Raw genomic sequence first — 27,334 nt, forward strand, 5'->3', positions numbered from 1 at the left:
GAGCACAGGGCCTGGTACAGTAATGGGCAAATAACAGCCAGTGTTTCTTATCGTCCATGAGACTGTGAGATATGTGATCATAAGTGCCTGACTCTGAGTCGGCATCCACATATAGTTGTTGAATAAATGAGTAACTATGTATTAGCACCATTACCGCCCCCCCACCGACACACACACACCCAAGACCCTAGCTGGAGTCTCATTCCCAAGCACCAAGCCTGTATTTCCACTGTCCCCTCCCCCTCCCACTGCACATCCTTCTTCCGGAGGTCCCATGGCACTTCCCACCCAACAGGCCCAAACCTGAACATGACACCTTTCATCCCAACTGCAGCATCTGCTCCTATATTTTATTGTACTTTGCTGAGTCTCTCCCTGATCCCCGATCCTCCACTTGAACACCTCAGTGGTGAAAACTTCCTCCTCTCTGCACCTCCAAACCCAGCCTTGGTTAAGAGTCTAATATTCCCGAGATTGGATTCCGGAACAGCATTGGTCACCTTTTCGCACCTCGGGCATGTTTTTGTTTTAATTAAAAACTTGGAAACCCACTGATTCATAACAATTATTTTCTGAGCACCTACCAAATGGCTAGGTGCTAGGGGCTCGGTAGAAACAGGGGACAACCGTACCTCACAATCCTGCTAGGATGCAATCCTAGCACATTCGCAATACCTACTAAGTGTCAGACACGGTCCTAAAGCTTTAGGTTTACGTTAACTCACGTCCTCATCACACCACCAAGAGGTCGGTACTATATTATACCTACTGACACTGTGGCACCTCAGAGGTTAAGTAAATCAGATCCCATTTAACAAGCTCTTGCTATCAAAAGCCCATACTATCACAAACTGATGACCCTCACAGGCCAGTATATGTGATGTGTTAGATTTGTGCAACCGTTAAAAATATTGAATTAGTTGCCAGCATTAGAAGAGCAGAGATATTTATGGAATCACAGATTTTCAGCTTCCTTCGTGAACAAAATCTGAAAATCTGGCAACATCAAGGTAGCTAGCATTCCTCATGACTAGAACAGGCATTCTCAGTTTCTCACAGTCGCCACTGCTCCTAGTTTCTCCCCAACCCGAAGACCGAGTTTCCTTCGCTTGCATTGAGATTTTCCTCTCAGCATCCCTATCTAACTCCTGCAAGCGTTTGCGTTAGGGATCCCCGTTTTGTCCCGCTCAGCGGCGCTTGCGGAAGCCCGCCACTGCCCCCTGGCGGCGGAGTCCAGAATTCTCATCGCGTCTCCCAGCAGCCGTTAAGGGACTTGGTGAGAACATCCAATCAGGTGGGTGAGAGGCCCGGGAAGTGACCAATCAAAAGCGAGAGAGGGGCCAGAATTCGACCACTGAGGATAGAGAGCGCTCGGAATAAAAAAACTCTTTTATTGAAGTGGAATACAGACGCACAAAGAGAGTCTTTTTTTGCTGGGGTCTCGGGGCTCAGGGAGGCCCGCCCGGGGGGTGGCGAAGCAGGCGGGCGGCGGCGAGGCTGGTGCCCTGGCGTTGGGGCCGCGCGTACTTGAGGAAGATGGCGGCGAGGCCGGGCGCAGGGCCTCGGAGCGCGGCGCGGACCATGCACGGCTCGACCGGGCCCAGCTCCGCTCGGCTGCGGCGGAGATACGGAGAAACAGAGATGAGTCAGGGGTAGCGGGGAATAGGAGACGACCTGTCCTCGGAGCTTGGGGCTCGAGGCTGAGAAGACAAGCTGACTTGGGTCCCCGAGGACTTCTCAGGAGTTCTCTCGAGGTCGGACACGCGGTCCATCATCTAGAGTGACTGGAGGGCGCCGAGGAGGGGCACACCCCCTATTCTTCCCTCAGAGCGCGGCTATGGGAGAGCCAGGACCCGCGGAGAGGGAAGGACTGGGGCTGAGGATGGGCAGACAGACATCAAGCTCTACCCTAGGGCACGGGCTGGAGGAAAAGATGATTCACCCTGCCCCGCGGTGGCATGGTTAACAAGGAGATGAGGGACTCCAGCAGCTAAAGGGACACCAATTCGTGGCCAGGAAGGGAGCTAAGGGACTCGAGGCTGGCAGACCTCTCGTTCTCAACCCTGGAACGCAGTTAGAGCATCTTCTGGGCCTGAGGAGATCCTATTTTTCACCCTGGGGCAAGGTTAAGGGCCCCCACATCTGAACAAACACCTCAGTCTCTCAGACACCCCCAGAGAAAAGCAAATGGGACCCCCCAGACGAGGCAGACACCCCGTTCTCTCTCGCACCCAGCAAACAAGTTTAGCCCCACCCCAGCCCCCAGCCCCCCGCACACACACCTAACTGTCTCACATTCTCTGAGACGGTAAAGACGGCGACCAAGAAGGTAGGCCCTGAAGCCACAGAGGCCCTCCGCCGCGGCCATACCTGTAAAGCGCCGGCTCGGGCCCGGAACCCGCCCCGTGGAGCACCCGGTGTGCCAGGCTCAGCGCTGCAGCGGCACGGCGACCCGGCTCCCATCCTGCTGCCTCGGCCTCCAGCAGAGATAGCTCCAGGAAGTAAGTGGCAAGTAGCAACACCTGCCATTGTGGCGGGGAGCAATCAAGTCACGCCCCTTCCCGCGCAGGCCACGCCCCTAGCCACGCAGGTCACGCCCCTGCCCCGCGCACCTGGGGGCCGCTCCGGGCCAGCGCAGCAAGCAGCCCGAGGCAAAGTAGCGGGCCCGGGTGGTGCAGCCGGAAATCCAAGCGGCTCAGGATGCGGCGCTCCGCGCACAGAAGCTCGGCCCGCGAGAAGGAGCCATCGCCCAGGAGGCAGAGGGAGGCGGGCTGGGAATTGGGGGGAAAGAGGTGGAGGAATCTTGAACCCCGGCTCGTTACTCCCTGCCCTTGAGCTCCTGGGATCGGTTCAGTCCCTGTTCTGGACCTCAGTTTCCTGGTCTGTAAAATGGGGCCATTGATTTGTTGTCTGGAAATCGTGGGAAGCAGAGGCTCCAGAGTCAGATAGACTTGCGTTCCCGAGCTCAAACCCTACCATTTACTCTCTGTGTGACATGGACATCCACTGAAGCTCTCTGAGATTCAGTTTCTTCATCCATAAAACGGAGATGTTACTCCTTACTTCACCAGGCAGTTCTGATAAGGCACTGAGTTTATGCATGTTAACTATAACTACTCAAGAAGGACTGTAACTACTATAACTATTCAAGACTGAGTTCAAGTCCCAAATGCTTGCCTTTGGGCAAAAGTCTTCCTCTCTCTGGGCCTCAGTCTCTTCCTCTGTTAAAGGGACACACTGGTGGCCTCTACCACAGACAGACATGCTGGGATTCCAAGAGTAGGTAAAGTGCTCGCTTGGCACACAGTAGGCGTTTAATCTGTGATGCGGCGAGGAAGGGCTCCACCCTCCCAAGCCCCGCCCCGGGAGTACCTCTGGAAGCACGCACTCTTCCATTTTGCACGCCACGAACAGGCAGGCCACGCCCAGCAGCTGCAGGCGGTGTAGGCGCACTCGGCCCGCGCCTAGGTAGGAATCGAGCAGGTGCACGGCCAGGTAGAGCGTGTCCCCCGCCAGGCCCAGGTACTCCTGGGGAGAGGCGCAGGTAATCACCACGGTTCTAGGATGCTACGCAGGCCCAGCCCTTTCTCCCTCCCCATTACGTACGTGAACCTGCACTAGCCAGTCCACCACTAGCGCGCGCATCTCCGGGGTCACGGTGCGGGGCAGGGCCCTCCGGGGCAGCGCGCGGCACACCTGGGGTCGGGCAGGAACGGCCTCACTCTCCTCACCTGTGCCTCGGCTTCTCTCCCGGGCTCCAGCCCTGGGTGCAGCAATCTCCTCGCACCAGTTGGATGTCACGAGTGCCACACACAAACTGGCCTCCGACGTCCCCTCCGAATATGCTCCTCCGTGTCCCCATCTAGAACCCTGGACGCCTCACTTTCCATCTCTCCAGTCTAGCCCCCATGGCCACAGGACTTCCTGAGCATCTCCTCCTGGGTTCCCACACTCCAATCTTAGTTACCAAGCCTCAACCCATCCTCCGCAGAGCACCCAGAGGGTCTTTCTAAAGTATAAATGTGACCAAGGAACTCCCCTGCTTAAAACCCTTCCTTGGCTTTCAGTACCCTTAGGAGAAAATCCCAATTGCTCTCAGACTCTCTCAGGCCCTGCTCCAACATCACCTCTTCCCTCTCTCCCCTCACAACCCACACTCCACTACTCCAGCGTTCTTTTGGCCCTAGACTATGCCAAGCTCATTCCTACCTCAGGACCTTTGCACTTATGTACCGGCCATTCCCTCCAGCTGAAATGGTCATTCCCCACTCCTTGCATTGCTGACTTCTCGGTCATTCCAGTCTCAGCTAAAATTTCCCTGACTTTTTCTATACTTTTCCTTGCACCCCATCATCTCTATCTCATTGCTTTATTTTCTTCATAGTATTTCAGTCTGGAGATATACCCTGTGTCTCCTTGAATGTTTTGTCTTTTTGCCCCACTAGACTGCTGGCACCACGAGGGCAGGGGTTTCTGTTCAGATCACAGCTGTGTCTTGGTTCCTAACAGAGACCCTGACCCAGGAGAGATGCTCACAAGATGTTTGTTAAATAAACACATCCCTTCAGTATTTCTTCTGGCAGTGCCTGTTTCAGACAGGTAACTGTGGACCACCGTGGCCTGTGTTTGGTTTTTGTAGCCCTTCTGAAATTATCGCCCGCATTTGTTTGCCTCCCCACAGTGAGGACAGACTATCTCATGTTGTCCATCACAGCATCCCCAGTGCCTAGCACATGCTCAGAAACATTTGTTATAACTCGCTAAATAGTTGGTAAGTGAGTAAATGTGAGGGACAAGTACGAGAGGTTATGCAATAGCAAAGGAGGGGCTGCAGACAGCCTGGGGAAGATGGGAAAGGGCATTCCCGGCAGTGGAAACCACACAGGCAACAGTGCGAGAAAAAAAGCCAAGTTGTGGGTGGCAGTGGTGTAAAAGCTGCAAAGTCGGGTGGGAAGCGAGGTGAGAGGCTAGCGAGGTGAGAGGCTGGCGAGGTGGGAGTTAGGGAATGCTTGCTGAGTGGGCGTTGTGCGAGCGAGTCAGCTTTGGCTTCCTCTAACGCGACAGCCTCTGCTGCCCTCCAGGGATGTGGGCGGCGCCAGAGTTGCCCAAAGCCCGCTGGTCCACGAGTGTCCCGCCCCAGTCCCACTCACCATGACTTCGGCGAAGATATCCCCGGCGTACTCACGTTCTCCCTCCAGCCCCAGCGCGCTCAGAGCCTCCTCCAGCCCCGGTGGCGCGCACGGCCCGGGGGGCCTCTCCTGGCATCCTGGGGAGACCCTCCTGCCCGCGGGGACGCCGTCGCGGACTGGGGTGCTCCGAGGCTCGGGATCGAGGGGGGCAGTTGGACTCTGCAAGGGAGAGGGGGTGGGGTCAGGGCCTGGAGAAAGGCCCATGCCAGGAGGTGGGAACCCGGCTCCTGTATCTCACCAGCATCCTTCAGGCTGGAGTCAAGGGCCAAGCCGAGCTCCCGCCTCTTTCCGCTGGAGCTGAGGACCCGCGGTGGGCGCTTTAAATGCGCCTGGGCGCATGCGCGCTGAGCACGCCTCACCTGGGCAGGCGCACAGGCAATGACGAATGCTACGCGGGCTGGCTCTGCACCCTCCAAACCTTCTAGGTCAAACAGCTGGATCAAATCCTCTTCCTGCTACTTACTTATGACCAGACGCAGGCCCTCTGAGCCTCACTCTCCTGAGCTATAAAGTAAGGATTTGAAAACTTAGCCGACTGAGTTATCCTGAGGAATTTGTAAGATGGTTTAAGTGTCCAGCACAGGGATTAATACAGTAAAAGCTCAAGGCATGGAAGCTATAAAATCACATAACAGGCCTTCCCTGGTGGCCCAGTGGTTGGGAGTACGCCTGCCGATGCAGGGGACGCGGGTTCGTGCCCCGGTCCGGGAAGATCCCACATGCCGCGGAGCGGCTGAGCCCGTGAGCCATGGCTGCTGAGCCTGCGCGTCCGGAGCCTGTGCTCCGCAACGGAAGAGGCCACAACAGTGAGAGGCCCGCGTACCGCAAAAAAAAAAAAAAAAAAAAAATCACATAACAAATATTAATAGAGGGCCTCTGTCCCCTGTAGTGAGTATTCAGGGATGAGCAAACCACCAGTGGTCGCTGCCTTTACCAAGCCCACAGCCTACTGTGGAGGTGACCCGCACAAGTCACCGGCGATCGGTCTGGACTAGTGCAGCGGCCTCTTTACTGCTCTCCCTGTACCCATCCTCTACAGTCTGCTACCCACATGCAGCTGGAAATGACCCTGTGACACCTAATAAGTCAGATCACACTCTGCCTCTCTTCAGAACATGTGGCTCCCATATCCCTCAAGTTGAAAGTCCAAGTGGCCCTGTGTTATCTTCCCATCCCAAACACACCTTCGAGCTCATCTCCTGTCCCCCTCACTCATTCCTCTCCCATCACACTGGCCTCCTGGCTCATCCTCACCCACACCAGGCACAGTCCTACCTCAGGGCCTTTGCACTGGCTATTCCCTCTGCGTGGAACCTCTTCCATCAGAGATCCTTCATTTCCTGTAAAGTGTTTACTCAGATGTTACCTTCTCCATAAAAAGTGCCATCCTAAGCATTTCCTGTTCCCATTCTTTCTGGGCACTTATTCTCTTCTTAGCACTTACTGCTTTATTTATTGTCTCCCTCCTGACTAGAATGTGAACCCCATGAGGGTAGGGCTTATCTAGTTTTTGTTTGTTTTTCATTGCTGTATTCTCAGTGCCTAGAACAGGGCTTGGCACATAGTCGGTACTCAAATGTTTGTTGAATGAATGAACAGGCTGGATGTAATTTTTAAATGATCTGGAAGGGCCTCTTTGAGGAGGTGATGTTGAAACTGAAACCTGTAAGAGGAGAAGCCAGAAACACAAAGAGAGGGGAGAATATTCCAGGTGGAGTGAACAGCATGAGCAAAGGTCCTGAGGTAGGAGAGCTTGCTATTTTCAGGCACTGAGAGGTCAGTGAGGCTGGAAAAGTGAGCAGAGAGAGAACAGTGTGAGATCCAAGACCACTGGCTTTCTGTCATACTTAAAATAAAACAAACTCCTTACCTTCAGCACAAGGTCCTTTGGGCACATCGTTACCTCTCTAAACTCATTTCCTTCTACTCTCCCCATTCCTCAGTCTTTTTGAAATACCCTGTCTTCTTTATGTTCCCCAAACACATCAGACACCTGCCTGCCTCAGGACCTTTGCACTTGCTGTTCCCTTTGCCTGAACCCCTGATGAGAACCTGGATATTTATATGCTCAGAGTATCTCTACACAGTACAGGCAGACCTCAGAGACAGTGCAGGTTTGGTTCCAGACCACCTCAGTAAAGCAAATATCACAATAAAGTGAGTCACACAAATTTTTTTGGTTTCCCAGTGCATATAAAAGTTGTGTACACTATACTGTAGCCTATTAAGTGTGCAATTGTATTATGTCTAAAGAAACAATGTGCATACCTTAATTTTAAAATGCTTTATTGAAAAAAATCACACACACAAAAGAAAAACAAAAAACACGCTAACCATCATCTGACAATACAGGGTTGCCACAAACCTTCAATTTGTAAAACATGCAGTATCTGCCAAGTGCAATAAAGCAAAACAATAAAATGAGATATGCCCGTACGAAATAACTACAAAGGGAAAGTAGTAACTTTACAGAGGAGAAATCTGACAGATGCCACCTTAACCAAGGAATCAAAGTCATCACCAGGAATAGGACAGATCACCTCATGTGCCTCCTGATAGGACGCACTGAGAGGGGCATCTCATTTCAGAGAATTCCTTTCAAAAACAGCTTACATATAACCACAAGGAAACATCAGGCAACAAACTCTGATTGAGGAGCATTCTGCAAAATAACTGCCCTGTAAGCTTCAAACCAGACAACTGAATGCAACGCGTGAGCCTGGACTGAGTCATTAGCCAGGACTTTCCTTTTGTATTCGGGGACATTAATGTGACTATTAGTAAAATCTGATCAAGGTCCAAGAGAAAAGCATTGTATCAATGTTAACTTCCTGACCTTGATAGTCGGACCGTGATTATGTAAGAGAATGTTCTTGTTTTGGGACAGATACATAAATATCGGGGGGGGGGGATAAAGTCAGTGTAGGATATCACGGAGAACCTGCGTAAAGGGTAGATGAAAATTTTTCGTACTTTTAAAAAATAAATTTTGGAGATTTATGGAAAGTTGCAAAGAGAGGACAGAGTTCCCATATACCCAGAGCCAGTTTCCCCTTTTAACACTTTAGTGTGGTCTTCTTGTCACAATTTACTGAACCAATAGGGACACAGTATTATTCAAGTCCACGCACTATTCCGATTTCCTGACTTTTTACCTGTCTTCTCTGTCCCAGGACCCCATTCAGGACACCACATTACGTTTAGTCTTCATGCTTCCTAAGGCTTCTCTTGGCTGTGACAGCTTTTCAGGCTCTCCTTGTTTTGAACAACCTTGACAGTTCTGAGAACCAGTGGTCGGGTCTCGTGCAGAACATCCCTCAGCTGGAATTTTCCTGACGCGTGTTTTCTCTTTATTAGACTGAGAGTGTATGTTTCAGGAAGACCCCAGAGGTCAAGTATCATCTAATCGCCTCCTATAGGAGGTACACATTGCCGACATGATTCACCACTTGACGTTGACCTTGACCACCTGCCTGATGCAGCTCCACTTTCTCCACTAAACAGTTGCCTTCCCCCCTTTCCATACTGTACTCTTCGGAAGCAAGTCACTTTGCAGTCCATACCAAAGGAGTGGGGGCCACGTTTCCCCTCTTTGAAGGCAGACTATTTACAGATATTATCTGGAATTCTGTACAGATATGTCTGTTCTCACCATTTGTCATTTATATCAGCACAGACTCATTTATTTTACCCCTTGGGTATAACCCAATACTATGCTATTTATTGTTGCTCAAATTGCTTTCAGCTGTGGCCACTTGGGGCTCTTTCCCATTGGCTCCTGTGTCCCTTCAATGCCCCATCAGTGAGGGTATGGTTTGGTTCTAGTTGGTCCTTATTTTCGGGCACAAGATGCTCGGGTTCATCTTGTACATTTTCTGCTCCAGTCCTAGAATCACTGTGGTACTATTTTTAAAGTTAGAAAGTTTTCAACGAGTCTGCAATTATTTCAAAATTGAAGTTAAAAATATGTGAATCGCTACATTTTTGGGGAAAGCTATCTGGCATGTATTAAAGTACAGCAACTCTAGAATGTAGGTCACAAAAATTTAAAAAGCACAAGCGCGATAAGATGGATTGTTACACTGTCAAAGGTTTATTACCGTACTGCTGGTAGCAGCAAACAAACTGGAAACCAAGTAAATTCTTGTCGACAGGGGGCAGCTGAATCAGTTGAGGCACATCCAACCCGAGAAAGCAGAGCAAGCTCGTGAAGCGGCTGGAGGCATGACAAGTGTCCACGAGGAGTCCCCCACATGCAGAAAAGTGGCTCAGAGAGGAGGATCTCGTTTCTACCAACGACCCAGCAAGCCTACTGATGTACATATGCAGGCAGGAGGGGGGAAGGGGTAAGATGCAGCAGTACAGAGCCCAGCAGCTGGACGACCTCAGCTGGGAGGAAAGTTATGCAGACAGAGGGACAGCCTTTCACGGCACTGTGTCCACTGGCACAGGGGTAACATGAGGACCAGAATGACCTGCTCAAGGCCTGGGGGCGGTTTTGAGTTTCCTCCTCCTCCTTTCACAAAACTTGTGAAACCGTCTAAATGCGTGTGTCAGAATCTATTCAAAATTTAGTTTTCCTAATTGGTAAAATTTATTAAAACACTCCCCTCTAAAACTCCCTATTTGGGAAAAGTTCTCCTACGGAAATAAGCAGCACCACTACACCTACGGATATACATTCAACTGAGGGCAGCAGCTGCGGAACCCGTGGGAGGCCTCCGTGGACTGTTAAGACAACCACTAACTGGCTGAGGTAGATACGGGGGTGGACCCACACGAAGGTCTGAGTGACAGTGTGGTGTGACAAGAAACTCTAGCACCGGTCACCTCCAGGGGCTGGACAAGAGGGAAGAGTAAAAGGCTTTTCTTTTCAATTAACTTTTATTGGAGTATAGTTGCTTTTAAAAGGCTTTTCTTTATAAGCCTCTCTGACGTTTATCATATGACCACCAGGACATACTTTTGTAACTCAATTCATAATAAAGTCCATATGAAGTTAGAAAACAAAAAAAATCCCTTGAGTCTTGGTTGTAGCATCTGACTTTTCCTCTACCCCCATGTACAATCTCAAAGCCTGTGTGTGTGTGAAGGCCTACACCTTCGGGCAAAATCTGACATTAAATTCACCTGTGCCAGGGCTCCGCAGGGGCAGCCCTGGCCCTGGGGTCTGAGAGGAGTGACTCAAGTATGGTAACTCCAGGGTTAAAGGGACAGGTGCCAGCGGGGTCCCAGAGCTGTGAAGGCTGTAACCCAACCTGAGGTGCTCCCAGCCGACCACCACCACACATCCCATTGATCCACCAAGGGTTCTGTATCAGAATTGGGGGCCATAGGTAAGATGGGGTGAGCAGGCAGTGCCCCCTTCCAGGGCTCAAGGGCCACAGGAAATGAGTCCTCTCCCTCCCACGCCCACTCCAGGGCCCAGCGACACCTCGCACCCCTTCCACCCCCGTCTCTCCACCCCACCTCATTTTTCCCAAGCAGCTTCCGGGGGACTGCCATGGTCTCTGTCCACTGTACCCCCCGCCCAGGCGCCTTCCCCAAACTCTTCGGCAGCTTCCGCCCAACGGCCCCCACCCTCCACCCTGAGCTTGAGCACACCTCACCCCCTCCTCGTGGCTCAACAGGCCCTGGGACCAGAAGGACAGGAGCAGGAGGCAGCTGATGCCCGGGGCCAGACTCCGGAAGCAAGGAAAGGCCCGGGGGATGGGCCCCAGGCTGAAATGAGTGTCTTTATTGCTTGTACCGTACAAACACGAGGGATGGGGACAGGCCGGTGGGAGGAGGGAGAACTGTCAGGTTAACGACATACACAGACAGGAAAAGTCAGAACCCACCCACCCAAACCAACCCCCCACCCGACCCCAGAATGTCTCTCTGTGACCTACCTACAGAAGGTGGGCTGGGGTGATCAAAACCTCAGAAACTAAATCCCAAACCCCAGAGATGCTGGGGGGAACGGGGCAGGGGGGACAGGGCAACAAGTGGACCTCAGGTGTGGCTCCCCTGCTAGGCTAGCACCACTCCCCCTCGGGTTGAAACGCTTGAGCCAGGGGCGGGGCCCGAGCCCACACACACCACGCACACTCGAGGCCGGGACTCGCTTGCCCTTGCACACACATACCGAACACACATGCACACACACACACTCCACGTGCATCTGCACCCCAGATGCACAGGCGCACACACACACACACAGCCTGAGGCACGCACGTTGAGTGCCCACAGCACTGACACGTTCACCTTAAGGCTGCAGAACGCGGGGCCCGGAGAGGGGGAAGGAGTGAGGTGGCCCGGAGCCTCCCTGCTCAGAGGCCCCTACCTCAGTTCGTACCAGACACCCAGCCCCACCCCCTCTTCGACCCAAGTCCACCGGGCCCAATACTGTCTCGGTGCGAGATGTGTAACAGCCGAGGCTGGCGCCCCTCCACCCCAGGCAGAGAGAAGGGGGACATCCCGGCCCCCATCCTCAGAAGGGGCGGGGCCAGGCCCGGGCTCCAGCAGGAGGTAAGGCACAGGGCTGGTGGGTGGGGAAGCCAGCCCCGGGATGCTCCTCTTGCCTCATCCCCAGGGTCAGGAGAGCAGCTTAGGGGACGGGGGAAGACAGGGCCAGGAGGCAGCGCCCATCCCCTGGGCCCCCTCCCGGTTCCCCACAGGGTAGAGCAGGCCCCCTCCCCACGAGGGAGCCCTGAACCCCCAATCCTACATGCGGCTGCCAAAGGCCCTCGCCTACTCCCGCACCCCCAATCCCTGGACATTATTGCTTTTCCGCCCCCATGGGAAAAGGGGGCTGCATTGCCCCACGCCAGGCCACTCCGAGCCTAACGACAGGGCAAGGAAGGCAGCACCAGGGCGCTGTCCACCGGGCGGCCCACCAGAAGGCAGCCTCTGACAGAAGCAGCAACCCAGAGGCAGGGCTGCCTGTGGGCGCCCCAGCCAGAAATACAGGTAGGCCCCACGGCTCCATGCTCCGCCCCTCACTGGGGCTTTATGTTGATTAAAAACCGGCATCTCTCCAACTGCCCAAAGGCCTGGTCCTGGGGCAGGCAGTGGAGAGTCTCCCAAATCCTGGTCTGGGCACAAAGGTGACGGCAGGACAGGATCCTGTAGGCAGGGCCACTAGGACCGCTGAGGTGAGTTTGGCAGAGGGCTGAAGAAAAAACTGGAAATGGGGGTCAGGAGGTGAGGGATGGGGACACAAACAAAAAGGCAAAATAAGAAGTTTAAAAAAAAAGCCCCCCGGTGGTGATGGCAGCCGCGCGTGCGTCCTGTGGCAGTGGCGGCGGCGGCGGGCAGGCAGCGCTGCTCACTCTGCTCACTCTCGGATGCTGGCCGAATAGGAGAACTGAGGGAAGTGGGTCCGCTGGTCCAGTTCGAGTAAGCCCAGGCTGTCATCTGTGGGGGTCGGTAGAGGTGGATTGGGGAGAAGCGGCCTGCAGGGGGCCTGGGCACCCCACCCAGCCCCAGGAAGGGCTGCAGCCAGACCACAGTGCAACCCCCAGCTGGCGCGCTGTCCCCGAGAACGAGAACGGGGACCACCGGACCGAGGCTCAGGGGATTCCTCTCAGCCACAGCTCCACTCCGGGCCAGAGCCCTGGCCCACGGCCCCACAGCCTGCTCACTCAGCCTCCCGAGCTCCCCCCAGCTCCTCCGCCCCAGGCCACACCGGGGTCCAGCCCAGACCTCTGTGGCCCCGCCCCTGCCCTGGGCACCACTCCTACCCCCAACAATCCTCCCCTCCACATGCAGCCGAGGCGGGGGTACTTGCTAAAGCCCTGATGCAACCCTTCCCTCCTCTGCCCAAGACCCTTCCATGGCTCCCCGTGCAACACACCCGTACTCCTCCAGTGGCCCCCAAGATCCTCCTGCTCTGGCCCTGATGCCCTGGCCCTTCCCCCATCTATTCTGACCTCTGCAATGCTCCCATTTCTGGGAGTCCCGTATGCCACTCCTTCTGCCAAGAGCAAGTCTCAGCTGCCATGTCTCCTTCTCCAGGAAGCCTTCCCTGATTCACAGGCCAAGTCAGGCATTTCCTCTGAGCTTCTCCAGACCCTGTACTTCTAATACCACAGGCCTGATCACTCTGGGCTGTCACCCCACGTGGACTCTGAGCTCCCTGAGGGCAGGGCCCAGGGCCGTCTCGCCACTACTGTGTCTTCAGCACTGGGCAGGTGAGAGTAAGAACTCAAACAGCTACAGAATCACTGAACCCATCCAGCCCCAAAGACCTGAGCAACTTGGGAGACAGCTATGGGCACTGATGACTCCTCAAGTGTCTCCTGCCCAGACCTCTCCCCCGAGTGCTGCGGCCAATGGCTCCTGGTGACCCTCACCAGGTCTGCCGGTGGGCCAACGGCCAAAGCCCTGGCGAACACACTGCAGGGTAAAATGCCCAGACACGGAGGGGGACCTGTGAGCTTCCTCCTGGAGAACTGGGCCAAGAGCAGACCCCACCCCTCCACCACCCAGCCTGGCCCACGGGGAGAGGGGGCCTCAGACACTCACAGCGGTCCGGGGGTGTGATTGTGATGGACTGGGCGGTGAACTCATCGTCAAAGTACCTTGTGTCAACCTCAGATGTGACCTGAGGTTTGAAGGGTGGCAGGAGCTGTGGAGAAGACAAGTCCAGGCTCAGGTCCCTGAGAAGTGGAGGCCTCAGCCAAGGTCACCCGGAGTGGCCGGGTTCCTGCGGGGAGCAGGCAGGCAGTGGGCTCACCTTCTTCTGCACCACGTCCTGCCAGTTGATACTGAGGAAGAACCTGTGCTCCATGACCTCCTTGGCATCGCTGGGCCCCCCGCCGAGCCTGGGCAGAGACGGCCATCAGCACCCGCCTCCCGGGGCAGCGGGGGTCTGGGAGACGGGCTATCGGTGCAGGCCTGGACCTGCGACGTGCAGGCCCTGAACAACCTTTAATGATTCTGTCCCGCCACAGACCACCAGCTCACAGAGGAGGAATCTGAGGCTCAGGGAGGGAGCTCCTGTGCCCAGGGCCACATCCTGCGAGCTGAGAGGGTGGGCTTGGCAGACGGCCGCTTCACATCCTGGCTCTGCCACCCTAGGCTGGGTACAGGGCCACCCTGTTCCTCAGTGTCCCCATGAAACAAGGCAGGGAGGCCAGAGGGCTAAGGACAGGCCTAGCCAAGGGAGTGCTCCCTAAGTGCCAGCCAGCTGTGGGGACGATCAACACACACCAAGCATCCCACGGGCGAGTGCACCTGTGAACGCTGCCCCCTCCAGGCCGAGGGAAGTGGCAGCAGGTGACACTGGGCTGGGTGGGGCAGACGCCAGCCCTCACCTCTGCTTGGGGTCCTTCTTAAGCAGCCCAGCAAGCAGGGACTTGGCCTCAGGGCTGAGCGTGCGCGGGAAGCGGATCTCCTCCATGAGGATGAGCTCGAAGAGGCGCTCGTGATCCTGGTTGTAGAAGGGCAGGCGGCCGCACATCATCTCGTACATGACCACACCCAGCCCCCACCAGTCCACCGCCCGGCCGTAGTCGTTGTCCTCCAGCACCTGAGCAAGGAGGGGCAATGAGGGGCCAGGCCCACATCCCCCGGGGCCAAGGCGCTGAGAGGGGCCCAAGGGGGACACGGCCCTGCCCGGGGCTGGGAGGGCCCCCTAAGGAATTGGAGCCCTGCCCTCAGCGGGTCTGGGCGGGGGAAACACACAGGGCTGAGGGCCCCCTCCTCCCTTGGCCTCACATGCCCCTGGGCCCTCCAGCCCCAGACACCTCGGGCGCCAGGTATTCAGGGGTCCCACAGAAGGTTTTCATGGTGGCCCCGTCACTGATGCCCTCTTTGCACAGGCCGAAGTCAGTGATCTTGATGTGGCCATCTTTGTCCAGCATGAGGTTTTCCAGCTGTAGGAAAAGCCAATGAGTCAGTGACACAACGTATCTCAGGGTTTCCTGCCACCCCTGAAACCCCACACACCCCTGCCCTTCCCTGGAGGAGGCTGTGGCCTTGGGGTAGTGGCAGCTGTGCCAGGGGCTCCAGGGGGGACCAGAGGTCACACCCCAGCACAGGGTTAGGCCCTCCGAGGCTCAGGGGGAGGCCAGACCCGACACCTCCCCAGCGCCCCCTGCCCCCAGGGAGCTGGTAAAAAGCAGGGCAGGGAGAAACAGGAGCCAGGTCCTGCCCAAACTGCTTCCCCCACTGCGGGCTGCGGCTGTCACACTCTGGACGTAAGGAACACCATCTTTATTTCTCCTCTTTTTTCCTAAACTTAACACAAATGGGCACTTTAGCGGGCCTCTGTGTAACCTCTGCCAGGTCAGTAAAGACCACCACCAGACCCTTAGAAGCCCCCATGTGCCCCTTCCCTGTTATTAGCCACCACCTCCTCCAACATAGAAAGAACTTTACTTCTCTGCTTTTTAAAGATTTTTTCCACCTATATATACTCTGTAAATTCCACCTATATATACACTGTAAACGATACAGATTCACCTCATCTGTTCTGGCTTGCCCCTCAGCCTTAGCCCGTGAGACTCGCCCAGGCTATCGTGTGTCGCTGTAGTTTGTCCTCTTGAACTGCTGTGCAGAGTTCCACTGTGTGGATACACCTCCATGTCTTTTACCCACTTTCCGACAACAGACACTTGGGTTGCTTCCAGTTTGGGGTCAGTGTACACAGTGCTGCTAGGAGCGTGTGCGTCCACGTTGAGATGGACACAGGCACCTGTTCCTGCGCATGCTCCTAGGGGCAGAATGACTGTCTCACAGGGGACACGTGTGTCTGGCGTTGGTGGGCTCAGCCGGGCCATCTTCTAAAGTGCCTGACCAACTGACACCCTCTGGCTGCACAGCAGGAAGCCTGGAAGGGCCCCACGCAGGGCCACCTGCTGTGGAACCACCCACCTTGGGCCTGGGTGGGAGGCTCAGCCCCGAGAAGGACAAGACAGACAGACCCTCCATGGAAGGGGAAGCACAGCAGATGGGCAGAAGGCCTGTGCATGGCCTGCCCAGCCAGAAGGCGACGGCGCACGCACCTTGATGTCACGGTACACCACGTCCCGCGAGTGCAGGTACTCCAGGGCTGAGACGATCTCCGCGCCATAGAAGCGGGCCCGCTCCTCCGTGAAGACGCGTTCCCGGGACAGGTGGAAGAACAGCTGCCAGCAGAGGAGGCAGGGGAGGTGAGATCCCAGCCCAGAGGAGGGGAGGAGGGGACCGTGTGTGGCCCCGGCACCCAGCCCACTGACGAGGTGACCCCTGCCTGCCCCACGAACCGGCAAGTGACGGCAAGAAAGCCCAAGTGAGGGGTGGTGAGTAGAGAAGAACTCACGTGAGCCAAAAAAAAAGAAAAGAAAAGAGAAGGAAAAAAAGAGCAAGGGATAAAGAGCAAAGGATAGACACCAGGCGCTGAGTGGAGGGTGAGGGGGGTGGCAGGAGGGGGCAGGCGAATGAGGAGCAACAGCCAGCCAGCAGAGGACCACGACTCAGGAGCAAGTGACAAGCTGTGAGACCAAATGGGAGAGACGAAGCCAGTGAGTGACACCTACGTGGAGAGAGAAGGGTGTGAGGAGCGGGTGACAGGTGAGCGACAGCAAGTGGCCGAGCGCTCTCATCAGGAGGCCACACTGACAGCAGAGGAACGGGCGATCCTGACCCCCAGAAGCTTTCTCCGCGCCTTTAAGAACGTCCTTGTAGCGCTGTTGGCCAGCCACCCACACAGCCCTCTGCACAGCTTTCTGGACCTCAGTTTGCATCCTGCCTACCAACTCACTAGCTGTGGGAACTTGGACAAGTCACTTAACTGCTCTGAGCCTGTTTCCCCTCCTGCACAACAGAAACGGTGATGCCTGCCTCAAGGGGAGGGGGGCGGATGGAACAAGATGACACCCAGCAAGTCTCCCTCTGCCCCCCACACCCAGAAAGGCAGCCAGGGGGCAGCCGCAGCTCACCTCGCCACCGTTGGCGTACTCCATCACGAAGCACAGGCGGTCGTGGGTCTGGAAGGCGTACTTCAGCGCCTGGGGGGAAGGAAGGCGGCTGGGATACGAGGTGGGAAGAAGGAGGGCTCTCCGCTCGGCCCTGGGAGGCAGGGGCGCTGCTGTTTCTGCACATACACCCCCTGCCCTGGCTCAGGCCGTGGGAATTAGGCGGCCAGGTTTCAGATCTCAGCTTCACCTTTTGTGGCGTATGAGTGAGCTCAAGCCCTGACAGCAGGGAAAGGGTTACTGTGCTCAACGACCCTGTCTTCTGCCTTCAACTAGGCCTCCAAGAGGCACAGCCAGGGGAGAAACTATGTTCTGAGCAACCAGAGCTGTTTCACATCTCTCCTCCTCCCATGTTACAGTCAAATGGACACACACACACACACACACACACACACACACACACACACACACACACACACACGAGGTTTGCTGGCTGGGAGTTGGCAGTGGCTTGGGAGCCAACCCCCAAAACAGGCTGGACAAGCAATCTGCCAACAAACAAGTAGTTCTCAAACTGCGTTCTAAGGAGCCCTACAGAGAGCTCCTAAGAGGACCCTTAGGTGACCTCCTGCTCACAACAACTCTACTGCTCCCTGTCTTCTATGCTGAAGAACCTCGTAAGATTTCATTTGAACAAGTGCTTTGGCTCAGTAGGACACCTGGCCAGCAAGTGAGCTAGAGAAACAACCCGTAAGCCATCTTCAACCTGGTCCATTCAACTGATGGCTGCTGGCCTTGATGGAGACTGCAGCCAAAGAGGTGTCTTGTCTGCTCAGCCTAAGTCGATAGGCAGCACAATACTAATACATCTGCTCCTAGGATTACCTCTTAAAACATAAAAAAATAGCATTCCCACTCCGACCAGCCGGACAAAGTGCCTCTAACCCATAAAGACAGCAGCCACGCTCTCCTGGGGCCATCTTATAACCTGTTATCATCAATCGGCTGAGGTGTTGACATGAAGGCACCATCTACGAAGAAGCTTCCACCCCAGACACCGTGCCCCAGCCACCTGGCCAACACCAAGTCTGTTCTTCATAGTGGCAGGGGTCAGGCTCTTTCCCTGAGCTCCGTCCTAGGGGGCTGGCCTGGAGGCCCCACAGGCAGGCGAGGCCCTGCCTGGGACAAGAGTGCTACTCACAGTGAGGAACGGGTGCCTGGTGTTCTGGAGGACCCGGCTCTCGGTGACCGTGTGGGCGACTTCATCCTGCAGACAGAGGCTGGGTGAGGGGCTGGAGGGAACCACCACGTCGGCCACACCCCCCCCGCCCAACTTGAGAGATGGGAGAGCAACATCTTGGTGATATCCAGTTCCATTCCTAGTCAATGCACAGACAGAATGGCAGGAGCAGAATGCTACCATTCACAAGCCCTGATGAAATACCACACCCAGGCAAGCACACCCCGTGGCTCGCTCTCAAAACCATAGGGTGAGAAGCTGATGGTGACTTCACACGGGAGGATCAGGCTGTCACCACCTGAACCCACGGGCCAATTCTGACATCCTTGGTGGCGGGGGCGAGCAGACATTTTGAGACCCCTAAGGTGATGCCACAGGCCACGGGAATCACCACCTATAAATGTTCTTGAAGGACCTGGATCTAATCAGGACGCTAGGCTGTGAGCAGTGGTTCTCCACGTGTAGTCCCCACACTGGCAGCATCAGCGCCGCCTGGGAACTTGGAAAAATGCAAATTATCAGGCCCCCTCCTCAGACCCATGAATCAGAAACTCAGGGGGTGGGCCCAGCACAGCATCACAGGCCTTCCCCTCCCAGGACTCTAACATGGGCTTGAGTTTGGTATCTGAGTGCACGGCAGTAGCCCAGAGAGCTGCACTGCCCAGACACTGGCTCTCCACGGGGCAAGTCTGTCTCCAGGGGATAATGTAATAACATCGGTAGAATGTCAAAGAACATTTTTGACTGTCACAACTCGGGGGTGGAGGGGTGCCCTGGTAGAGGCCAGGGGTGCTGCTACATGTCCCACAGTGCACAAGACTGCCCCACAGCAGACAATGGTCTGGTCCAAATGTCAGTGCTGAGGCTGAGAAACCCTGCCGTGGGCCGATGACACCAGGGATTGTTAATTCTGTTGGATATGATCACAGTACCATGATTATAGTCTTTAAAATCATCATCTGTTAAAAATACACATCTAAGGGCTTCCCTGGTGGCGCAGTGGTTGAGAGTCCGCCTGCCGATGCAGGGGACACGGGTTCGTGCCCTGGTCTGGGAAGATCCCACATGCCGCGGAGCGGCTGGGCCCGTGAGCCGTGGCCGCTGAGCCTGCGCATCCAGAGCCTGTGCTCCGCAGCGGGAGAGGCCACAACAGTGAGAGGCCCGCGTACCACACACACACACACAAAAAACACATCTAAGTAGGTATGGCTGAAAATCTGTGATGTCTAGGACATGCCTTATAAAGTACTCCAGAACAAAAAACGAGCAGGGCAAAGGTAATGAAACAAGACTGGCCAAATGTTAGTTAATGTTGAAGCTGAGGACTGCTAAATGGGAGTCCATTATATTTATTTTTCTTTAAAAAATTTTATGTACGTTAGGAATTTCCTATTTTAAAAACTTTAAATAAGGAAAAAAAGGAATAGAACTCCATTCCTGGCCCAACCTCCTCCTGAGACACCCTGAGCCAAGCCCCACCCTTGTGGCCTCCCCACAGGCCCTCTGCCGCCACAGGGGGTTCTTTCAGGCCTGACAGCACCTGCTGGGTGAGGCCCCAGTCGCACTCCCCCCACCTTCCTTCCTGGTGCCCAGAGGGTGGGCGACTCAGCAGGCAGGACCCCACTCTCTGGGCCTTAGGCTCCCCCCTTCCCTGGGGACTCACGGGTTGGGGGATACAGCAGCAGACCCGGGAAGCGGCCCGCCCAGTGCGGCTCCGAGCCGGGTCCCCACAGCGGGCAGCCCGCAGCAGCCCTGGGAGGGCCCACCTTAGCGATGATAACCTCCTTCCGCAGAATCTTCATGGCGTAGTAGCGGCCGCTGGCCTTCTCGCGCACCAGGATGACTTTGCCAAAGGTGCCCTTGCCCAGCAGCTTGAGATAGTCGAAGTCATTCATGGTCTGCCCAGGATGGGGAGAGAGTCGGACAGTCGGTGTCTGGCACGTGGCCCATGGGAAGAAATTTTAACAAAGAAAAGGGAAAAATCAAAGGACACTGCTGCCAAAATGCTCAGGCGGGAGTGGGAAGGGAGGCTCCGGGCAGCAACTGTTTGTTCTGAAGTGGCCTTCAGACCAAGGCTCTCCCACCATTTGGCTCTCCCAGGGACGCGGCCCTGGGAGGCCGAGCCTAGGGCTCTGACGTGGGGGTAGACGGGTCTTCACAACCCCCCGGGATAAGGCTGCCCCTCACCCTGTGGGCCCAGAGCAGCACCGGGGCATCTACAACCTGAAATCACCCAGTCTACAGGGCAGTCATGAAGGGTCCTGGCTGGGCCCGTGCTCTCGGTATGGAAATCAAGGGCGGCAGGGCCAGGGTTGAGAGGGAGAGGGGTGCTCACACACTGGCAGGCCCCAACCGCCGGCCACCTGCCTTCCCAGCACTTACCACCTTGGCCCGTGCCTTGCTGACTGCCACTTCCATCTCCTCGGCTGCAGAAGAGTCGCTGGGGGAGCCACACTTGTAGTCCATGGGATCCTCGCCGGGACCCCGCTGCTTGAGGCTGTTGGCAACCATTTGGATGGCCTGCATCCACTCCTCCCTGTGCGGGGACACGTCCAGGGAGCTAAGAGTCCTGGGGCGCCTGTGCCTTGGGGCAGGAAAGGCCAAGCCCCACGCCCCATGATGGGCAAGCAAATGGCCAAACACCTTCCGGCATTTTGTCGAGATGTGTCTGACCTAGTGGAGCTGGAGGGACCAGACTGAAATTTGACAGACCCTCTGGCTGTGGTGGGTGGGAGAGGGCAATAGCAGAATAAGGACAGAGACAATCTGTGTCCCAGAAGGGGCCTGACCTGAGGGCCACTTGAAGCCAGGCAGCAATTACGTGACAAGAGGGGAGACTGCCTTTCTTCACAGCCCCTTGAAAATAAGCCGCCACCCTGAACCCTGAATGAGAGACAGCGCTCCTCCGAGCCCCTCAGAACGAATGACAAGCTCACGTGTGCAAGTGACCAGTGTCCTGCAAAAGAGAATCAAGAGCAGAAGGAGGCATTCATTAGCCAAAAAAGCTGGAGATCTTACAAAGCAAGAGCTGACCGACATGACTCCCTGGAGGTGCCCGTCTGCTGGGAGGACAGGTCAGGGACCATCCTGGTGGGGCAGGGACTGGGGAGAGAAGGTGGCGGACACGGAAGCAGGTCCCAGCAGAAGGCAGACGGGTTTAAGAACAATACACTAGTTCTGTCACTCAGGATTTAGAACTTGCTGGGAAATAATTTTCTTTTGATACTTGCTAAAGTTCTTTCTGTAGAAAGGGAAAATGCATCTAGGAGAAAAAAGTAAAAAAGACCACACACCAAAAAAGAAAAAAATATGAAGCTGAACGATACTAAATTGTCCACACCTCCCCATTATTTGGGACCCACCACACAATTTTAGGTGGCTGAGCCCAATACTTGTTGAACCCCCTATGGATTTTGCTTAGGTCTATAAAAGCCACGTGAACAGTTCTGGCTGAGCTCCGTGCCTCGCTGAGCAAAGCAGCAACCAAGCCAATGGGTCCCAGTTCTCACCTAGAAGCTCTGCCTGTCCAAGTGGCCTCACTCACATGAGATCACGCTTCCTAAGACAGATGCATGTGTACCATGAGCACAAATATCAGGTGCTGGCACACCAGCCCTCCCCAAGCCTGAGCAGAGCCTGAGGGCCCCATAAGCCCCATATGTGCACATCCCCGCACGAGGCCAGGGGTTTGGTCTGTTCATACATGGTGTGACCAGCACCCCGGCGGGTACTCGGTAAGTATCTGGGGAATGACTGGCAACCCAAACCCCGAGTGGCCCCAAGCCCAGCTCACATCCAGGCAGAGCAGCACGAGCCTCTTCCCTCCTTGACCCACTGCCTCAGGTTGGCATTTCTCAACGCGTTTTACCCATGCCCTCTTTGGAACAAATAACAGTACAAATCCCTATCCCTACATTAATATTCCTGTTTTTCAAAAAAATAGGGGTGGGGGAGCATATCCCGTGATGGGCTTTATCCGATCATAACTGTCCTCTTAGAAATTTTAAAATGTTGACTTTGGGTATATGACCGTGGACTGAAAAAAAAAATAAAATCACCGATCTCCTAAGACGTGCAGAATATACTAAAAAGAAAAAAATACGTATATACCTCACATATACAGACCTCAAGGGACTGTCACATAAAAAAAGCAACTTGCAGGGCTTCCCTGGTGGCGCAGTGCTTGAGTGTCCGCCTGCCGATGCAGGGAACATGGGTTCGTGCCCCGGTGTGGGAAGATCCCACATGCCGTGGAGCGGCTGGGCCCGGGAGCCATGGCCGCTGAGCCTGCGCGTCCGGAGCCTGTGCTCCGCAACGGGAGAGGCCACAGCGGTGAGAGGCCCGTGCACCGCAAAAAAAAAAAAAAAAAAAAAAGCAACTTGCAGACCAAGATACGTAGTGTGCTATCATCTTTGTTTGTAAGGGAGAACGCAGTCCATCAACAGCAGCGTGAATGAACGAGAGACTGGAGCTTCCACACCACAGAGGGAGCACCAGAAGCAGCTCTGTGGGGCCTCTCTGGGCAGCAGAGCTGGGGCTCAAACAGCAACTCTGCCACCTGGGCAAGCCCAGGCCTCCCAGCTCGCCCCTCCTTGGTACACTGGGGGCACTGAGACGCTAGTGAGCTGCTGTGTGCAAAGCCCGCACCCAGAGAAAGTGCTTGACTCAAGGACGGGGCTAAAGACACTGGTGAGACCTGGACCCATCCCATCTGGAGCCAGAACCCACGGAGATGCAGGAGGCTGGTCGGGGGTAACTCTCCCGCTGCCCGACAAGCCCCCGATCCTGTTCCAACTGGACCGAGGTGGCAAGGTTGCAGCACTCAGAATTGCAGAGAAAAAGCAAGGGCCTCCGTCCAGGATACTCCCCAAGGGTTTGCAACATGGTGTCTGGGGCAGAGGGGAGCTCCTACCCAGGGCCGGGGCTGACGTGCCTTCCACCCCTCAAAGGAGAGCCCCCAGGGGAAAGAGCCTCCTGCCCCGAGGGACACGCAGAGAAAAATAACGCACACCACCGCATTCCATGTTCCTCAAGAGGGCTGGAGGGGGAGGGGCGGTGCTTCTGATGAGGAAACTGAGGCACATGGAGGGGGGGTCACCTGCGGAGGTCACGAGGCTAGGAGGCAGCGGAGTTGAGCCCCGTGCCTGGGCTTCCCCCCGGCCCCGGCACCACACTGCCCGCCCTGATGAGCTGCAGCTTCCTCCCAGACCAGGCCCACCAGGCCTCGGAGGATCAAGCAGGGCAAATTCGCGGGAAGGCTCAGGGAATAAGGGCCACCATGCCAAGGAGCCCAGAAGCGGGCGAAGGAAAGCCGCCTGTCGGGAGTCCTGCCCCTTCCCAGAGGCAACACCGGGCAGGCCACTTGACCTTCCGGTGCCTCAGTGGGCTGACACATGGAGCGGGGACCAGAAGGTCGCGTGAGGGAGCACACGATACAAAGCGCTCAGGACAGTGCCAGGCACAGAGTAAACACCTCAAAGGGTTATGAGAATTCACCCAGCCAGGCTGCAAATCCCTCCCGAGTGTCTTCTATGTGCCAGGCCTTATTCTGGGTGCTGAGGGTGCAGCAGGGAACAAGCCCCATTGGAGCTCCAGGCCTAAGGGAGAAGACAAGTATGTCAAGGCTCCAAGGCAGGGGCTGGAGAGGAAGCCCCCTTCTCAGAGGGTGGTCAGGGAAGGCCGCTCTGAGGAGGTGGCATGTAAGCCAGGATCTGGAAGACACCCCTGGAACGTGGCACATCCCCAGTGCCAAGAACAGGGACTTAGCTGTGAAATAAATGAAATGGAGGGAAGGAGGTAGGCCTGCGAAGTGCCAAGAGGGAAAAGAATACAGGCAGAGTGACCAGCATGGCCAAGGGCCCGAGGAGGGAGCCTGGGGTGTCTGTGGAAGGCACAGCAGGTGCCAGCATGTCTGGAGCCAACAGAGAGAGAGGAATGGAAGGGATGAGGGTAGGAGGGAGGACAGGCCACACCCGGCTCCACGAGCCACTGTGTGAGGGATTTATGTCTTGATCCTTAACATCACAGGAAGCCCTGGAAGGGTTTATCAGGGGGGATGACAGGATCTGATTTCGGCTTTAAGTAGGCAGCTGCTGTGTGGGGTACGGACTGGGAGTCGAGACAGGAAGTAAGAGGGGGCTATGGCAGTACCGGGGCAAAAGGAGCCGGTGGCACAGGAGACGGAGGAGAAAAAAGGCACCAACAGGTGCGATTCCGTGGGGCGCCCAGGCCAGGCGCATCCACATCCATGTCCTCTCCGTTCCTCACGACAGCCAGGGAACTGAGCCCCACTGCAAAAGTGGCACAGTGGCTGGTCTGACTCCAGACCCTGGGCCCCAGCCCTGGGCTACCCTGCTGAGCAAAACGAACTGCACCCTGGAGGGAAGCTCGGTGCACTGGAGGCGGCCGAGCTGCCCTTAGTGCACAGGCCTGTCCTCGTCACGGCCTCAGAAGTAACAGCTGACTGCTGGTCTGATGGCAGGTGGGAACCTCTCTCCCTAACAAGGGCCCTCCTCTGAACCAGAGGGGTGTTCACAGCTGGAGGGCACCTGGGGTCGCCCTCTGTTCAGACACTCTCAGATGGGCTGACTTGGCTGACCCAGGTCCAGCCCTGCCTGGTAGGGAAAACCCAGGCCCTTCAGATCTTCTTCTTTCTTTTATTCTGTGACACTCTGTGCCTCAGCCTCACCATCATTATGCCTCTTTAGCAGGTGAGGAACTCCCTCCTGGAAACGCTGTGAGGATAAATGAGTTAATATATGTAAAGACCTTAGAGTAAGGTCTGGCTCAACAGAGCATTCGTTCTAATTATTCTTTTATTCATTCAACAAACACTTACTGAACACCTAGTTATATTCCCGGCACAAATAAATAAATAAATAGGAAATGTCAGGTATTCCCTGGTAGTCCAGTGGTTAGGACTCCACGCTTCAACTGCAGGCCCCTGCAGGGCACGGGCTCGATCCCTGGTTGGGGAACTAGGATCCTGCAAGCTGTACTGCATGGCCGAAAAAAAAAAGAAGAAAAAAAGAAAATGTCACACCAGGTAGGGTAGGTGCTATGAAGAAAAGTAAAGCAGAGTAAGGTAACAGTCATGGAAGGCAGAGCAGGACACTCTGAGAAGGTGGCATTTGAGCAGAGACCTCACAAAGTTAGAAAGAGAACTGTAATGGTATCTGGGGGAAGAGGATTCTAAACAAAGGAAACAGCAAGTGCGAAGGTCCTGAGGTAGGAAGTGTGCTTGGCATGTTTAAGGAACACCATGGAGACCAGGGTGGCTGAAGTTGAGGGAATTGGTGGTAGGAAATGATTCTGGAGAGGAGGTCAGATCACGTAGGACTTTGTAGAGCATCGACTTTGGAGTTTACTCCAAGTGGAACTAAAAGCCACCAAGAGTCCTAAACAGAGAAATTACAAGACAAGATTTACATTAAAAAGATCACACTAATGTGATGCACTATTAAGTATACCTGCCAAGACCAAGGGTCTGCAAACTTCTCCTGGAAAGGGTCAAATAATAAATATTTTAGGGCTTGCAGATCACACAGTCCCTGTCACAGCTTGGTCACTACTCAATTCTGCCACAGGACAGCAAAAGCAGTCATAGATAATTGGTAAATAAACGGGTGTGGTATGTTCCAATAAAACTTTATTTATAAAAATAGGAGGCCAGGGGGCTTCCCTGGTGGCGCAGTGGTTGAGAGTCCACCTGCCAATGCAGGGCACACAGGTTCGTGCCCCGGTCCGGGGGGATCCCACGTGCCGCGGAGCGGCTGGGCCCGTGAGCCGTGACCACTGGGCCTGTGCATCCGGAGCCTGTGTCCGCAGTGGGAGAGGCCACAGCGGTGAGAGGCCCACGTACCGCAGGAAAAAAAAAAAAAAAAAAAAAGGAGGCCAGGGACTTCCCTGGTGGCACAGTGGTTAAGAATCTGCCGGCCAATGCCGGGGACACAGGTTCGAGCCCTGGTCCGGGAAGATCCCACATGCTGTGGAGCAACTAAGCCCATGTGCCACAACTACTGAGCCTGCACTCTAAAGCCTGAGAGCCACAACTCCTGAGCCCATGTGCCACAACTACTGAAGCCCGTGCGCCTAGAGCCCATGCTCCACAACAAGAGAAGCCACCGCAATGAGAAGCCCGCACACCGCAATGAAGAGTAGCCGCCGCTCGCCACAACTAGAGAAAGCCCGCGCACAGCAACAAAGACCCAATGCAGCCAAAAAGTAATTAATTAATTAAAAAAAAAAAAGAGGAGGCCAGGCAATAGTTTGCCAACTGTGCTTCAGACCTTATTTCTGTTTTACAGGAAATACAGGCATGGAGGAACAAAGAAAACAGTGCCAAAAAGCAAAAATAAGACACATCCAGAGTATGGGACATCCTACAAGACAACTAGTCTGGCTTGTCAAAAAAAAAAAAAATTAATGTCATGGTCGGGGAAGAAAGACAAAGGCTGAACTAGATTAAAATAGGCCAGAGACAACATGTACCTTGGTTTTTCAAATCCTGGTCTGAAAGACAACATTTTGAGGACAACTGGGGAAATTCAACTACGGCACAGATCTAGAGAGGATGTTAGTAAATACATATTATCAATGATCATCTCAGGCATGATAAGGGCACCAGGATTCTGTAGAAGAAAGTCCTTATTCTTAGGACATGCCTGCTGATGTATTAAGGAGAAACGTGTCACAAAGTACGAACAGAAGTTCAAGATGCAGCATAAAACACAGCCACGGGGGCTTCCCAGGTGGCGCAGTGGTTGAGAGTCCACCTGCCGATGCAGGGGACATGGGTTCGTGCCCCGGTCCGGGAGGATCCCACATGCCGCGGAGCGGCTGGGCCCGTGAGCCATGGCCGCTGAGCCTGCGTGTCCGGAGCCTGTGCTCCGCAACAGTGAGAGGCCCGCGTACCGCAAAAACCAAACAACAACAACAAAAAAACACAGCCAGATGAGGTAAACATGGCAGATGTTGAATTGCTGAACCTAGGTGCAGGGTATCTAGCTGCTCAGTTACGATAC

General features: G+C 55.1%; 2 protein-coding genes across 5 annotated transcripts in view; both read right to left on the reverse strand.

The window, feature by feature from the left end:
• Nucleotides 1-1,371: 1,371 nt before the first annotated feature.
• CCNP (cyclin P) lies at nucleotides 1,372-5,472 on the reverse strand. The gene is made up of 7 exons (XM_082606932.1): nucleotides 5,428-5,472; nucleotides 5,151-5,348; nucleotides 3,607-3,696; nucleotides 3,373-3,528; nucleotides 2,613-2,771; nucleotides 2,371-2,522; nucleotides 1,372-1,614 (listed from the first exon to the last, which is right to left on the reverse strand). Exons 1-7 carry the CDS (start codon nucleotides 5,431-5,433, stop codon nucleotides 1,449-1,451), a joined length of 927 nt encoding a protein of 308 aa, XP_082463058.1. The 5' UTR covers nucleotides 5,434-5,472; the 3' UTR covers nucleotides 1,372-1,448.
• Nucleotides 5,473-10,911: 5,439 nt separating this feature from the next.
• AKT2 (AKT serine/threonine kinase 2) overlaps nucleotides 10,912-27,334 on the reverse strand; it is a 48,592-nt gene continuing 32,169 nt past the window's right edge. Inside the window, exons 5-14 of one of the 4 annotated variants that reach the window (XM_082606399.1) lie at nucleotides 20,694-20,847; nucleotides 20,078-20,209; nucleotides 18,273-18,338; nucleotides 17,096-17,164; nucleotides 16,181-16,303; nucleotides 14,921-15,049; nucleotides 14,489-14,703; nucleotides 13,909-13,996; nucleotides 13,698-13,800; nucleotides 10,912-12,587 (exon numbers count right to left, since the gene is read on the reverse strand). In XM_082606399.1, coding sequence (XP_082462525.1) covers nucleotides 12,508-12,587; nucleotides 13,698-13,800; nucleotides 13,909-13,996; nucleotides 14,489-14,703; nucleotides 14,921-15,049; nucleotides 16,181-16,303; nucleotides 17,096-17,164; nucleotides 18,273-18,338; nucleotides 20,078-20,209; nucleotides 20,694-20,847 — 1,159 coding nt within the window. In that variant the 3' untranslated portion in view covers nucleotides 10,912-12,507. Of the gene's footprint in view, nucleotides 12,588-13,697; nucleotides 13,801-13,908; nucleotides 13,997-14,488; nucleotides 14,704-14,920; nucleotides 15,050-16,180; nucleotides 16,304-17,095; nucleotides 17,165-18,272; nucleotides 18,339-20,077; nucleotides 20,246-20,693; nucleotides 20,848-27,334 lie in introns of all 4 variants that reach the window. The other 3 variants (XM_082606397.1, XM_082606400.1, XM_082606398.1) reach the window with 3 other exon arrangements.

This window comes from Mesoplodon mirus (genome assembly GCF_964341445.2).
Source record: "Mesoplodon mirus genome assembly, chromosome: 19".
Lineage (NCBI taxonomy): Eukaryota > Metazoa > Chordata > Mammalia > Artiodactyla > Ziphiidae > Mesoplodon > Mesoplodon mirus.

Excerpts from the sequence above, each read along its gene's own strand:
- CCNP (XM_082606932.1), bottom strand. Across the intron at positions 3,697-5,150 it reads ATATCTTCGCCGAAGTCATG|GTGTGCCGCGCGCTGCCCCG; the intron begins GTGAGTGGGACT and ends GCCCGACCCCAG. Across the intron at positions 1,615-2,370 it reads CCCGAGCCGGCGCTTTACAG|CCGAGCGGAGCTGGGCCCGG; the intron begins GTATGGCCGCGG and ends TCTCCGCCGCAG.